Genomic DNA, 16,060 nt, shown 5'->3' with positions numbered 1-16,060 from the left:
TTTTTCGTTCACGCCGTTCACCGTACGGGATCATTAACATTTTATTTTAATAGTTCGGACATTTACGCACGCGGCGATACCAAATATGTCTATAAAAAATGTTTCCGCGCACTGCCGCAGATGCCGGGATCTGTATTGATCCCGGCACCTGAGGGGTTAATGGCGGACGCCCGCGAGATCGCGGGCGTCGGCCATTGCCGGCGGGTCCCTGGCTGCGATCCCGTGGTTATGCACAGGACGTAAATGTACGTCCTGGTGTGTTAAGTACCACCTCACCAGGACGTACATTTACGTCCTGCGTCCTTAAGGGGTTAAAGCATAAGGGTAGGATTTCAATGTTGAAGTGGATCAAGGTTAGAACACACACAAGGTTTCTATGACAACACTTCACTGGTCAGAAATAAGACTGGGTCATGTTATCCTCAAGATCTTGAAGAATGTGTTCTTCAAAAGAAAAGCTTCATAGATGTCTTCTTGTTACATTACAAGTGGTTAAGGAAAATGAAATAAACCAAGAGTACAGTGGATGTTAATGTGCATTAAGATGTCCTACCAGTTAAGGCTGCAGATGTATTGGATCCAGCTGACAGCTGTTTGATTTTGTTTTGCCCATTAAAGAAAAGAATTTCATGAAAACTTGATCTTTCTGTAGTGTCACCGAGTCCCAGCTGTCCTTCACTATTCCAGCCCGAAGAGTAAATTTTTCCTTGTGCTATAAAAGACAAAACATACAAGCATACTTTGTTATCTCCTGGAGACAGCTACTGTTACTGAACTGCAGAGGAAACCTCCAGACTGAGCTGAATCATTTATCACCCATCATGATGTACGTCTCTGACTAACAAGGCCTTGCTCCAGATGCTTCAGGATGTTTGCAGAACGAAAAAACTAAAGTAATAAGGCGTTTGTCAGCTAGTTTTAAATTATTACCTTTTATTGCATGGTGATGCCCATGTAACTATTCTCAAGCATCTGTTTTTGCTACAAGCCACACTGTAAAAATAAAGGGGATTATATATAAAGCTGTCACGTCAGTTTTCTGGCGTAAACAGTGGTGCACGCAGTATCTGTGCTAAAACTTGCACAAGAAAGACTTTGATGCTAAAGAGCCTAAATGCATTGCAATAAAAAACAGTGGTACATTATTTTACATATCTGGTTTTCTCTGTACATTTGGTGAAGCTGCACCCTTAAATATGGAGGTAACTTGTTTCCATTTCTTCAGGAGTGTCAGCAACACTGGGAGCTTAAGTGGGTACTGTCGTTTGCAAAAACTTTTTATATAATGTAGATAATACAATTGCTGAGGACAAGCAGGGCTCTGCGCATTGAGGACAAGCACTGTGCACGGAGGACAATCAGGGCTCTGTACACTGAGGACAAGCAAGGCTCTGTGCACTGAGGACAAGCAGGGCTCTGTGCACTAAGGACAAGCAGGGCTCTGTGCACTGAGGACAAGCAGGGCTCTGTGCACTGAGGACAAGCAGGGCTCTGTGCACTGAGGACAAGCAGGGCTCTGTGCACTGAGGACAAGCAGCGCTCTGTGCACTAAGGACAAGCAGGGCTCTGTACACTAAGGACAAGCAGGGCTCTGAGCACTGAGGACAAGCAGGGTTCTGTGCACTGAGGACAAGCAGGGCTCTGTGCAGTGAGGAGAAGCAGGAATGTGCACTGAGGACAAGCAGGGCTCTGTGCACTAAGGACAAGCAGCGCTCTGTACACTGAGGACAAGCAGCGCTCTGTGCACTGAAGACAAGCAGGGCTCTGTACACTAAGGACAAGCAGGGCTCTGTACACTAAGGACAAGCAGGGCTCTGAGCACTGAGGACAAGCAGGGTTCTGTGCACTGAGGACAAGCAGGGCTCTGTGCAGTGAGGAGAAGCAGGGATGTGCACTGAGGACAAGCAGGGCTCTGTACACTAAGGACAAGCAGGGCTCTGTACACTAAAGACAAGCAGGGCTCTGTACACTAAGGACAAGCAGGGCTCTGTGCACTGAGGAAAAGCAGGGTTCTGTGCACTGAGGACAAGCAGGGCTCTGTTTACTGAGGATAAGCAGGGCTCTGTTTACTAAGGACAAGCAGGGTTCTGTGCACTGAGGACAAGCAGGGCTCTTTGCAGTGAGGACAAGCAGGGCTTGCGGTGAGGCTCTGTAACATGCTCCTGGTTCACACAGCAGGCTGATTTGTCTCTGCACAGAATCACAAAAGGTAACAGCTGCAGGGACAAGGCAGCATTTTTTCACCCAAAGATATACACATTTTCTAACGAATGTATATAACAAATATACATATGATGTTATTATCTACATTATATAAAAAGATTTTTCAAACAACAGGTACACTTTAATAGTGTTGTGTAAACCTTGCACAACCAAGAAGGTTAGTGCATATCAGAGTGGTCTTGTTTGGTCCGGCACTTTCATATCGTCACATAAAGTGGTCCCATAGAGTGGACTGAAACGTCACATCCAGAGATATGAAGGAATAAAAGAACTACTCTTTTGCACTGCATTTTGGAGGTCTGTGACATTTTCGTTTTATACTCCAGCTCACAGCTATCGTAGATTTCAATTTTTTGTGCATGGAAAGATGCACCAAGTTTACTAAGAAACATGCACCTCTTAATTCATTTGTTGCATCTTACTCCACCAGCCTATGTTTACAATGGGTGTATGAAGCACCAATGTTAAAAAATCTCCCCCATAGTTTACACAGTGGTCCCTCAACTAACAATAATTGGCTTCAGGATGACCATTGTCCGTTAAGACCACAACTCTATAGAAACCTGGTAAGTGGTTCTGAAGTTTACAAAATGTCATCCAAAAATAGGAATAAAGAATAAAAGAAAAATAAGTACAACACTAATACAGATAAAGCAAATCCTTACATATAAAAGTAAGAAAGAGTTGCTGGAAGATGTAACTTAGTTTCCATGTAGTGCACAGGAGCTTATTCAGGGTCCTGTACAGAACACAGAGTATCCCAAAAAAGTAAAATAGAGCAGCCGTTACCTGGTGTCCAAAGGAGCAGCTAACCCTGGCACATGTAAAGAGCATACAGTACCTATCTGTACTGTAGGAAGGTGCTACTAGACAGAGAGTCAGTGAATGTAATTATAGTAATACAGGTGTTTTACCAGTGGAATGCCCATAACGATTGGTCAGTTTTCTAGCCAGTGACACGTTTCACATATCTGGACTGTCCATAGCATTGTATGGATTCACGTTACAATGGTCCAGAAAAGATCATTGTATGTTGAAAATATTGTAACCTGTAAGTTTAGGGACCAGTGTAGTGTATTGGCTATATGTAAGATACAGAGACCAAGGTGTAAAAATGTTATTGAGATAGATCACTAGTTAGTGTGGATGACTATGCACACGTCAACGTCAACAGCCATATAGCAGATTTATGGCCAGCCTAAAGAATTCAGAGGAAACAGGAGAGACATGACATTGACTGCAACAAGTGACCCCAGTATGTAAGTGATAGGGAGCAAGAGTTCAATTCACGTACAGTTATAGCATATTTTACAATAACGTTATATTTTTGTGTATAAAAAAGGATTTAAAAAAAATATATACCTGTACAAACCAAAGTGTGATTCCTTCCACATGCAGCAAGCTTTATTTTTTCAGATTTTAATGCTGCAAAACACAATAGTTTACAAGATGTTACACTCAGTAAATGATACAACTCCTCTAGGATTTTTATTAATCCATATATTAGACTAAAACAGCACAAGGAAAGAAAATAAAGCTGGATCCCAAAATGTCATCATTAAAAATAGGACAAGAGAAATAATAACACATTCATGTATAAGGAAAAATATATTCCTCAATACACAGCTAAGTGCAAAATGTTAACGTGTCAAGTGGATTTTTATATATTTTTTTTTAATAACAAGTAATTTTTATTACATTTTCCAAAACAGTAAATACAAAATGCAACAACAGTGGGCATAAGTGAGACAATTTTTTGAATCAAAAGTATACAAAATTTCTCCATCAGCCCGTTAAGAGAAGAAAAATAAATAAATAAAAGGAAGCAGACATAATGCATAAAAAATAAATAAATAACCTTAAAAGAACATAGTCTGTACGAAAAAAAAATAACAACGATAAAAAAAAACACTAAAGAATGATAATTTGAGGGATAGGAGCAACTTAATATAGGAATGAGCAACCTAGGACAGAGATGATACAGTGTCCATCCAGACCATTAAGTTTTATAATTGAACTGTATTATGTGGGCTTTGTAGCCATACATCCCACCTGGAAATGAACTCATATTCTTTGTCTAATGCAGAGGCCACTTTATACTCATGCCAACAATTAAAGTTGACTCCTTATTTAATATCTGTAACGGATGGTATGTGATTCGAGCCCCACCGTTTAATAACGTTATATCAGGCAACTATAGGAATATGTAAGATTATAGTTTTATGGAAATGGAAATATATATTTACATCAATATTTAGGAGAGCTAAAGATGTGTCTAGTATAACATGGAACCCACACAGTTGCGATATAAACCTGCCAAGCCATCTCCAAAAGGAGAGAAGACGTGGACAACTCCACCAAATATGAAATATGTATAAAGGGGCCTGGGCCTGAACATCTCCAGCAGTCACCAGAGGAGGAAGTGAATTTTGATAAACGTGATGGTACGAGGTACCAACTGTTTAATAATTTTTTAGATGTTTCCAGATGAGCAATACATTTAGAGAATTTAGTCAACATATAATGAGCTTTGCTCCATTGGTTATCTGTGAAGGAGACGTCCAGGCCACCCTCCCACTTAGCCTTGTATGAGTCATTTACTAGAGAGCTGTTCGTAATAAGAAAGGAATAGCACCAAGAAATACCTTTTCTTGTCTGGCTAGGCCGGGTAAGCCACATCTGTAATTCAGAACTGACTAAAGAATAGAGTGGTTTAAGGAAAGTCAAGGCATGTCGTATTTGGAGATATTTATAGAATTCTTTGTTACTGATTAAGAATTTAGAGTGAATTTCCCAAAATGGTATGCATAATACCCCATCCCATATATCCATTTATCAGCAAGGCTGCCGATACCTTTTTCAGGCCAGTGCGAAATTGAGAGGTCAGGTATGTGCGCAGCCAATACTTCTATTGGGGTGGAATAGTGAGCTAAATGAAATAAATTATTGGGTAGAATGCATCTATTCAATGCAAACATGGTAGAGAGTGTAATCAGCACCTGGGAGTGATGTAGTGCACCTGAGTCTCCACAGTTTCTCAGTATAACATAGTCCAATACAAACTGCACTCCAACCACAGATTTAGTGTTGTCAAAAAACTTTACTTTAGCCGTGTGTTTTCATACAAAAACATATATTCACCCAGTGCTCGTCGCTTATGAGGTGTTACGGCATTACTTCAAACTCCGTCCGGAGCTCCATGCGGTAATGTCCATGCTAGCCGTACCTCCTGCCTTCTTTCCGAACAGCGGATAACTGCTCACCCGGAGGTGAGGATGCAAGGTGACATTTCAGGATCTCTCCCTTTCTCAAGCCTCCCAAGGCATGGTCATGTCAAGGTATGCCACCACCTGCTGGTTCAGGTCCTGCTCCAGGCCTACTTGCTGCTGCCCCTGCACAACTTCGGATCATTATCATATTTAGTAGGCAAAGACAGATGAATTTTGGAGCCGAATGAAGCTACAGGAGCAGGGGCAGAAGAGGGTTCTGTTGGTGGAGGTTGAGGCTGTTGTGAAGATAGGAGTTGCTGCACCAGTGTAGAAAGCGGAGACATCTGCTGTGCTTGCTGTTCTAACTGTGCAGACTGTCGAGCCACAATTGTAGAAAGGTCTACTACACTTGGCAGAGGAACCTGGGATGGATCCATGGCTTACTATAGTGGTCATACCATGACGGCTGAGTAGTGGATCCGCTGACCTGTGTGAACAATGGCTGAACCATACCAGGGAGCGGAGTCTAAAGTGCCGCTGGTTTTCACCAGAGCCCGCCGCAAAGCGAGATGGATTTGCAGCGGCACCCAGGTGGCTACCCCTGGTACGATCCATCCACACAGGTTGCCCAGATGGAACTTGGCGCAGATAGTTAGCATAGTCAGGACGAAGAACAGTTCAGAAGGCAGGTGGCAGAGGAGCGTAGTTGAGTCACAGGCACAAAGTCAGGAGGCAAGTGGCAAAGGATCAAGGTCAGGTCACAGGCACTTGGTCAGGAAGCAGGGGGCAAAGGAGCAAGGTCAGGTCACAGGCGGCAAAGGAGCAAGGTCAGGTCACAAGCTGGAGGTCAGGAACACTAATATGGCCCACTAAACATAACGCTTTCTCTAAGGCACAAGGCACGAAGATCTGGCACCATGATGGGGAGGTGCCGGTCGCCCAGCAAGCGACCAATTATGGCCTACTGGCCCTTTAAATCTAGCAATGTCGCGCGCGCCAGCGAAGCAGAATGACCGGGGATAGCAGGAGGTGCGGAGACGCCCGGGCATCCCTCATAGCGAGTCCCGATGCCACCATAGGCACTAGAGGGGGGGGGGTGGCGCTCACGGCCGGACAGAATGGCTGGAGCATTGTTATATAAATTGTTATCTTTTCTCTCTGACCCTGTCCTCTTTGTAGGTGATTTCAATGTGGTTCCTGATCCTGGGCTCGATTGCACCACTGCTGCTGACCCGGGCTCCTCCTCCTTTAATACCTGGCGCCTGAGGTTGGGTCTGACTGACATATGGAGATGGAAATATCAGGATGCAACTTCCTTTTCCTTTTACTGTTCAGTCCATCGGTCCTTCTCCCGCATTGATCTGGCCCTGGCATCTGTTGATCTGTTCCAGTAAGAGAAGTTTCCTACACCACTAGGGGGGATCACAGACCTCTCTGCGGTAGTAGTAGTCCTCAAATTAGGTCCTAGCCCCCCCCTTCCTGTGTTTGGCGCATGCACCCGGGTTGGTTACAGGCTGAAGCTGTGGGAGAGGCTCTGTTTATTGGGACCATAATGCCTCCTATCCGGACCCTTTAGTTCAGTGGGACGCGTACAAGGCCACGATAAGGGGTCCTTTATAGGAGGGGTCTCGGGTCATCTGAAGATTAGGTCAGCCATGGAACGCATATTGCTGGAGGAGGTGAGCGTTTTGGAGGCAGGGACCCCTCTTCTGATAATGAACAGGCGTGGGCCAGGGCTCAGGTCCTTATAGGTGATCCAGAAGGATAGAGTCCAGCTGCGGTTTGGCGGATAGGGAAGCTGCTCTTTTTCAGTTTGGAGATAAGAATGGGAAGCTGTTGGCCCATTTAGCGAGGTCTAGCCGGCCTGCGGCTTTTTAGGGACTTTTTAGAGACTCCTCTGTGTATTTGGCCCCTCCAAAGTCCTGCCAGGGGGAAATTGTGTGTTTCTTACAGGATCTCTCCCTCCCTTGGCTTAGTTGCTCTCAGGTAGATGCGCTGGGGTGCTTTTAGTGCTGAGGAAGTTGGGCAGGCTATTCGTGATATTCCCCATGGGAAAACCCTGGGTCTAGGCGGGATGGTTGGGGACTGGTACAGGATGAATGAGGAGTGTTTGACCCTATACTGCTTAAATTGTTACACTCAATTGCTGTGGAGGAGTCTCTCCCAAATTCCATGAGGGAGGCGCTGATTGTTGTCCTTCCCAAGCCGGGTAAAGAACCTCTGTAGCTGGATTCTTATTGAATGTTTTCTCTTTTAAATGTGGGTATAAAGATCCTGGCTCGGATATTGGCTAACCGCCTGCATGGTGTCGTCTCCTCCATCATTCATCCTGTCCAAACAGGTTTTATGCCGGGTAGGGCAACTGATGTGAATGTGAAGCGACTTCAACTCAATATCGCGGCTGTGGGGGAGGGTTTTCCTTCTGGCGTGGTAGTTAGTTTGGATGTCTATAAGGCCTTTGACTCAGTGGGGTGGCTCTTCTTATGGGAGGTTCTGGGTGCCTTTGGGTTTGGTCCCCGCTTCTGTGCATGGGTTCGGTTGTTGTATGACAGTCCCAGGGCTGGGGACTGTCTAACATGGATGTGTCAACCCCCTTTATCCTGGGTCATGGGATGAGGCAGGGGTGCCCACTTTCTCCATTTCTTTTCGCTTTGGTGGTGGAGCCTTTGGCTGCGGCCATCCGTAATGACCCTACTATTTGTGGCATCCCCCGGGGGTCATGCATGTGTGAGTGGATGAGTGTTTGTTTGTACTGGGCTCTCCCTGGTTGCATATTTCCGTCCCCTATGGTGGTGGCGTTGGGCTTTGAGTCCCTAAGGGGTGTGTTGTTGCTGTATACCTTGTTGGTTGTTGTTATTTAACCTCTTAAGGACTCAGGGCGTACACGGGGTCACACCGGGTCGGTCCCGGCTGCTAACGATAGCCGGGACCCTGGGCTAACAGCGTGCGGCACCGATCGTTGTGCCGCGTGCTGTTAACCCTTCAGACGCCGCAATCAAAGTTGATCGCCGAGTCTGAAAACGAAAATTTTGGGAGCTATAGCACTGCAAAAAAGAAGTGAAAAAAAAAAAAAAAAAAGTTAACAAAAGTCATTTAACCCCTTCCCTAATAAAAGTTTGAATCACCCCCCTTTTCCCATTAAAAAAAAAAAAACTGTGTAAATAAAAATAAAATTTTACATATGTGGTTCCCACCACGGTCAATGGCTTCCGCGCAAAAAAATTCCAAAGTCCAAAATAGCGTAATTTTGGTAACTTTTTAGATCCTAAAAAAAATTAAGAAAAAGCAATCAAAAAGTCCGATCAACACAAAAATGGTCGGCCCGTACATGGAAAAATAAAGTTACAGTGGTCAGAAGATGACAATTTTAAACGTTTAAATTTTCCTGCATGTAGTTATGATTTATTTCAGTAGTGCGACAAAATCAAACCTATATAAGTAGGGTATCATTTTAACCGTATGGACCTACAGAATAAAGATAAGGTGTAAATTTGACCAAAAAATGCACTGCGTAGAAACGGAAGCCCCCAAAAGTTACAAAATGAAATTTTTTCTTCAATTTTGTCACACAATGTTTTTTTTTCTGTTTCGCCGTTTTTTTTGTAAAATGACTAATGTCACTGCAAAGTAGAATTGGTGGCACAAAAAATAAGCCATCATATGGATTTTTAGGTGCAAAATTGAAAGCGTTATGATTTTTAGAAGGTGATGAGGGAAAAAATGAAAATGCAAAAATGGAAAAACGCTGAGTCCTTAAGGGGTTAAAATGGCAAAAATAAATAGATACTTAAAAATAAAAAATAAATAAATGTCATGGCCGTAAATGTTGGCATAATAATGTCCAACATACCGGCTGAGAGGTATTATTTTGAATTGTGACATTAATTACCGTATTTATCGGCGTATAACACGCACCCCCTTTTTAATAGGGAAATTTAAGTAAAAAAAAAAATACATATAAGATAAATGACAGACTAAATGCCATATCATCCCTCTAACTTTGATTTTGCCTGAACTTCAGTTTGGTCCCCCCTTCCAGTGCCACATAATTCCTCCCCTTTTATCAGCCCGTGTGCCACATTTACCCCCCCCCCCCTTACCCTCTCATCATTCTCCACTGTCTTATCATTCCCCCACCCCTCTCTTATCATGCCCCCCTCTCATCATGCCCCCCTCTCACCATGCCCCCTACTCACCATGCCCCCTACTCACCATGCCCCCTACTCACCATGCCCCCCCCTACTCACCATGCCCCCTTCTCACCATGCCCCCTTCTCACCATGCCCCCTTCTCACCATGCCCCCTTCTCACCATGCCCCCTTCTCACCATGCCCCCTTCTCACCATGCCCCCTTCTCACCATGCCCCCTCTCACCATGCCCCCTCTCACCATGCCCCCTTCTCACCATGCCCCCTCTCACCATGCCCCCTCTCATCTTGCCCCTTTCTCATCTTGCCCCTTTCTCATCATGCCCCCTTCTCATCATGCCCCCTTCTCATCATGCCCCCTTCTCATCATGCCCCCTTCTCACCATGCCCCCCTCACATCATGCCCCCTTTTCATCATCCCCTTTCCCTCAGTTTTTGATATATACATTTTTCCCATCTTCCTTACTTAGCCGCGCTCGGCAGGGCAGGCCAGGTCCGGTGTGGGGTCTTGCGGGCTGCGGTCAGTGAAGCTGGATGAGTGACGTACTCTGCCGGCTGCACAGCATCAGGGACGTCACTCATCATTCGCTGTATCCGCCGCTGGTCAGTGTGGTCGCCGCTGGCAGCCCAACCGCAGCCACCTTAGAATAGTCACAGCGGCAGCAGCATTGAATGAGGGACGTCCCTGATCTTGTGCAGCGGAGCTAGCAGAGGACATCACTCATCCGGCTTCACTGACCGCAGCCGACACCGGACCTGGCCTGCCGAGCGCGGCTAGGTAACGAAGATGAAAAAAAACAATACAATAAAAAGCAGAGGGGAAAAGAAGGAAATTGTAAAAAAAACAAAGGGGGAGCCGCGCGCTGGTCACTGATTTAAAGTGGCCGCGGCCAGGCTGCTAATCCTTAACAAGCAGCCGCTGCTGCGGCCACTTTAAATCAGTGACAAAAAGATTTATCGGTGTATAACACGCAGGCAGACTTTTTGCCTTGAATTTAAGTTTTAAAAGTGCGTGTTATACGCCGATAAATACGGTATGTGAAATACACAATCAAGAAAATTAAGTATTTCTTACAGAAAAGGATTGCAGTAAAACATTTTGCTATACACATGTGTATTCCCTTTGTGTGTGTATAGGAACTAAACCAAAAAAGGGAGGAAAAAAAAGCAAATTGGACATAATGTCAAACCAAACTCCAAAAATGGGCTGGAAAAAATTATTGGCACCCTTAAAATTAATATTTGGTTGCATACCCTTTGAAAAAAAAATAACTGAAATCAGTCGCTTCCTATAACCATCAATAAGCTTCTTATACCTCTCAGACGGAATGTTGGACCACTCTTCCTTTGCAAACTGCTCAAAGTCTCTCTTATTGGAAGGGTGACTTTTTCCAACAGCAATTTTAGGATCTCTCCACAGGTGTTCAATGGGATTTAGATCTGGACTCATTACTGGCCATTTCAGAACTCTCCAGAGCTTTGTTGCCATCCATTTCTGGGTGCTTTTTGATGTGATTTTTATGTTTGGGGTCACTGTCCTGCTGGTAGACCCAAGATCTCGGATACAAACCCAGCTTTCTGACACTGGGCTGTACAGTGCGACCCAAAATCCGTTGGTAATCCTCAGATTTCATGATGCCTTGTACACATTCAAGGCACCCAGTGCCAGAGGCAGCAAAACAACCCCAAAACATCATTAAACCTCCTCCATATTTCACTGTAGGTACTGTGTTTTTTTTTCTGTAGGCCTCATTCCGTTTTCAGCAAACAGTAGAATGATGTGCTAAACCAAAAAGCTCTATCTTGATCTCATCTGTCCACAAGACGTTTTCCCAGAAGGATTTTGGCTTACTCAAGTTCATTTTGGCAAAATCTAGTCTCCCCTTTTTATATCTCTGTGTCAGCAGTGGTGTCTTCCTGGGTCTCCTGCCATAGCATTTCATTTAATTTAAATGTCGACGGATAGTTCACGCTGACACTGATGCTCTGGACTATCCTGCGTTGACACCTTTCATCAATTTTTCTCTTCCATCCACGCCCAGGGAGATTAGCTACAGTGCCATGGGTTGCAAACTTCTTGATAATGTTGCACACTGTGGAAAAAGGCAAATCTAGATCTCTGGAGATGGACTTGTAACCTTGAGATTGTTTATATTTTCTCACAATTTTGTTCTCTTCTCCTCTTTCTGTTGTCCATGATTAGTGTGGCACACACAGACACACAATGCAAAGACTAAGTGAACTTCTCTTCTTTTAATCTGCTTTCAGGTGTGATTTTTATATTGCCCACACCTGTTACTTACCCAAGATGAATTAAAAGGAGCATCACATGAAAGGGTGCCAATCATTTTGTCCAGCCCGTTTTTGGAGTTTGGTGTGATATTATGTCCAATTTGCTTTTTTTCCTCCCTTTTTTGGCTTAGTTCCAATACAGTCAAAGGGAGTAAACATGTGTATAGCAAAACATGTGTTACTGCAATCCTTTACTGTGAGAAATACTTCATGTTCTTGAAAAAAATTCAGGGGTGCCAACATTTACGGCCAAGACTGTAGCTCTATAAGAACAAGCCATTACCGTTAGGTATATTTCGGCTGTTAGGGAAGCAAGAAGAGTTAGAGCAAACAGTAATTAAATGAACCTTACTAGTCAAGTAAAACTGCAGTTATACGGTACACCCTGACTAGAAAATTTAGCTATCACTAACCATACATATTAAGCAAAACATATAAAGAACAGTTTCTGAGATTTCAACCTCATGAAATTCGAGGTAGTCCCATGTCGCTTCTTTCCAGCTTGATGGAAGAAAGCTGTCACAAGTCTGTGAATAAAATGGAGTTAAAGAGGGTGGGAGGAAGATAGAGGGAGAATCAGGAACAGAAAAGTAGGGATTGGGAAGGGAATGAGAAGAAACAATATTGGATAATCTGGTGAGAAAAAAGCATTAGCAACATTATGTAACTATTGTCAGCGGTCCGCTATCCCAGAAAGTTCAGGATATGATGTAAATCAAAAGAGATCCACATTCGGTCAAGTGGGAGATCTGGATCTCGAGTTGGATCTTTGAGAGCAGTGGGATGACGCTCCTAGAGATTTATGACAAACAGTAGACCATTCCTGGTGTAGAGGCACAGGTCTTGATTTAGGAGAGTCCATCATAGAACTTTTGATCCGATCTAGGAACCATTTTCCAACAGCTTGTAGTGCCTCTCTAGACGATATGAAGGAATTAGTTGTGCCACGTCTAATGATTATTTCCAATAGATTCCGTTTTGGGAATCCAAAAAAAAACTAATTTCCCATATACTACTTATTATAATTAAAATCCCATAAGCTTTATTATTTTCTACACATATATATTAAAATAAAACAGCGCTGTTTGCTCCAATTATCCTTTGATTATTAGATTCTCAATGCAGACTTCTCTGCTAGTTTTGCTTCTTGTCCTGTATGCCTGCAGGTCATACAGGGTTAATGCTTAGGAGCAGGAGCGCTGCCATGGTTAAAATATTCACTCTGCCCCCCTCAACATGTTTCGCTACAACGTAGCGTTATCAAGAGGTAGCGGGCAACTGAGCGTGGATGCGATGTCGGTCGTATTTATAACCTACGTTTGTAACGTCACTGATAGACAGCAGGATGTATTAGACAACCAATGAGCTGCAATTGTCAAATTGCAGACTGCTCATTGGATCGGCCCTTTTGATTGATGGGCTCTGGCTCCATTTAGAGTCCTGCTCTAAGGTCAGCCCTATTTGTGGCATCCTTATCAGGTCCGTTAGCCAATCAATTCTTTTGTTTACTCACTACGTCAGTACATGACGTGAGTGGCGCAGTCTCGGCTGCGGGGGGGGGGGGGGTGTCGGGGAATTGATTAACAATATTTTTATGTCACCTTTATCTAGATTGAACCTGCTCCTCAACCAACCTCCGAATGTGAACACCGCACTCGAATCTATCCTCCCCACAGGTAAGTATTGACTAGAATCATATTTTTTGTATATATATATATATATATATATATATATATATATATATACATACCATGCTCTAAAGAATCTCTATTAGGCATTGTTAAATGGTATTAGGATTAAATAGTTATTATGATGTTTAAGTTTACAGGGCGCTTACTTTTTTGATTCCAACAGAGCCTGCATTAAATTGATATAGGCACAACCTGCTTAATAATCGTTCTTTTCTTTTTTTCTACTCATAACACGACATCTGCTCTTGTGTAGACTAGTATTGAATTTATAAACAAATTGTTAAAAATAAAATATGTTGATTGAATGATAGGCAGGCAATTTTAGAGGAAGGCGGAGAAAGTAAACCCTTCATTAAGTCCATGTGGACTAAGGGTTTTTAGTCTATATATCCATGTAGCCTCCTCTCTTAACAGTTTTTTGTCTAGGTTTCCACCTCTCGGGCTCAGACTGGGTTTAAGAAAACCCCAAAATTTTAGATTTGACAAATCACCTCTATGTACCTCACGGGTGTGTCTAGCTAGAGGAGTATCGACACCCGTTCTAATTGTACTAAGGTGTTTAGAAATTCTCCTTCTCAGCTGTTGTGTAGTCTTCCCTACGTACATCTTAGGGCATCCACATTCCACTATATAAACTACTCCGGTCGTCTGGCAGTTAATAAAATCTCTTATTTCATATTTACGTCCGTCTGTGACGTTAACAAATTCCTTTTTTTTGGGCATAAATTTACAGAAGTTGCATCCTCCACATGGATAAGATCCTTTTACTTTTGATTTTAACCACATTGTTTCCGTTTTTTCTTCTTTATAGTGACTGTGTACCAGGCACTCTCTCACATTTCTGCCTCTGCGATAGGTCACACTGGGACCCGCGGTAAGTACCTCCTTAAGGTCATTGTCCTCTAAGAGGATCGGCCAGTATTTTTTGAGAATCTCTAAAACCTGCTTGTTACTTTGATCAAAGGTTCCTATACATCTCACTGTTCGTGATTGTTCACCAATCTTTTTCGGTCTCAATAGATCCGCCCTTGGGGTGTCTCTAGCCCTCGCAAATGTACGATGCAGAATCTTTTTAGGGTAGCCCCTAGCTATAAATCGATGGTATAGAAGTTTGCTCTCCTCCAAGAAAGCAACTTCATTGGAGCTATTACGTTTTGCCCTAAGATACTGGCCTATAGGTATACCGCTTTTCAGATGTCTCGGATGGAAACTTTTCCAGTTAAGGAAATGGTAGATGTGGTTTTTCTGTATACTTTTGTCTCGACGTTGCCACCAGGTTCAAAAGAGATCTCTAGGTCCAAAAAACATAGTGAGTGAGAATGAATTTCTGATGTGAAGTGCATACCAATCTGGTTGTTGTTGAGATTTTGTACAAACTTGTGAAATAAGGTGGTGGTGCCATCCCAAAATAAAAGAACATCGTCTATATAACGCCCCCAAAATAAAATGTGCTTAGTAAACTCATCGTGCTCATCTGAAAAAACTACCGTGTCCTCCCACCACCCTAAAAATCAATTTGCAAAATTAGGTGCACATGCTGTGCCCATTGCCGTGCCTTTGTGTTGTAAATAAAAGTGACTATCGAATGTGAAATAGTTATGTGTGAGTAAAAAGTGAAGAAGAGTAATAACAAATTTATTGTGATCAGTGAACTGTGTGCCTCTAGTGGTGAGGAAGTGTTCCACTGCTTTTATTCCGAAATTATGTTCAATATTTGTGTACAGGGCCTCTACATCGAGGCTCGCAATCTGTGTGCCAGATGGGAATGTGATCTCTTCAAGCCTGGCGACAGCGTCTCTAGTATCCTTTATATATGAGGGCAAGGAAGCCACAAAGGGTGATAACATCTGATCTACATAAAGGCTTATCCCTTCTGTTAGATTGTCATTTCCCGATACTATCGGGCGTCCTGGTATCGGATCCTTTTGTTTGTGAATTTTTGGCAACGCATAAAACGTTGCCAATGTAGGTTTTTCATTCATCATTGCTTTGTATTCATCTTCTGTAATCATGCCCTTTGATTTACCATCCACTAGGATGTTTTTTTAGCTCTATGACATAACTGTTTGTGGGATTTGAATCTAACCTCTTATAGGTACTTTGGTCTTTTAAGAGTCTTAACACCATATTTTTATAGTCATCTCTCATCATTATTACTATGTTGCCCCCCTTATCGGAGGGCTTAATGACTATTTGGTCATTTTTCTCTAGTTCTTGAAGAGCTTGATTTTCTTTCTTAGTGAGATTACTATTGTGTCTACTGGGTGTTATCTTTTCGATTTCCGAACATACCATTTTAACAAAGGTGTCTATATTATTGAATTGATTGAATGTTGGTGTTGTTTTACATTTAGAGAAAGAGAAAGGTGGAAGCACCGCCGACCGGACTCCTGTCTCGTTCTCGTCCAGAAGATCCGTAAGGTCAGTTATCACTTGTTCATCTCTCCTTCTATCTTCACTCGAATTAACTGAGTTGTTTTCGTGTACTTTATGCAAG

The 16,060-nt window shown here is 43.1% G+C and overlaps 1 protein-coding gene across 2 annotated transcripts in view; it reads right to left on the bottom strand.

Annotated features, from left to right (window-relative positions):
- The window catches only part of RPGR (retinitis pigmentosa GTPase regulator), a 109,264-nt gene that overhangs the window by 59,304 nt on the left and 33,900 nt on the right, over window positions 1-16,060 (bottom strand). For both annotated transcript variants that reach the window (XM_056558916.1, XM_056558917.1), the window contains exons 4-5: window positions 3,586-3,648; window positions 554-712 (exon numbers count right to left, since the gene is read on the bottom strand). In XM_056558916.1, coding sequence (XP_056414891.1) covers window positions 554-712; window positions 3,586-3,648 — 222 coding nt within the window. The remainder of the gene's footprint in view (window positions 1-553; window positions 713-3,585; window positions 3,649-16,060) is intronic.

This window comes from Hyla sarda, chromosome 2, assembly GCF_029499605.1.
Source record: "Hyla sarda isolate aHylSar1 chromosome 2, aHylSar1.hap1, whole genome shotgun sequence".
Lineage (NCBI taxonomy): Eukaryota > Metazoa > Chordata > Amphibia > Anura > Hylidae > Hyla > Hyla sarda.
The sequence above is the reverse complement of the archived record's forward strand: the minus strand, read 5'-3'. Positions and strand labels throughout refer to the sequence as shown.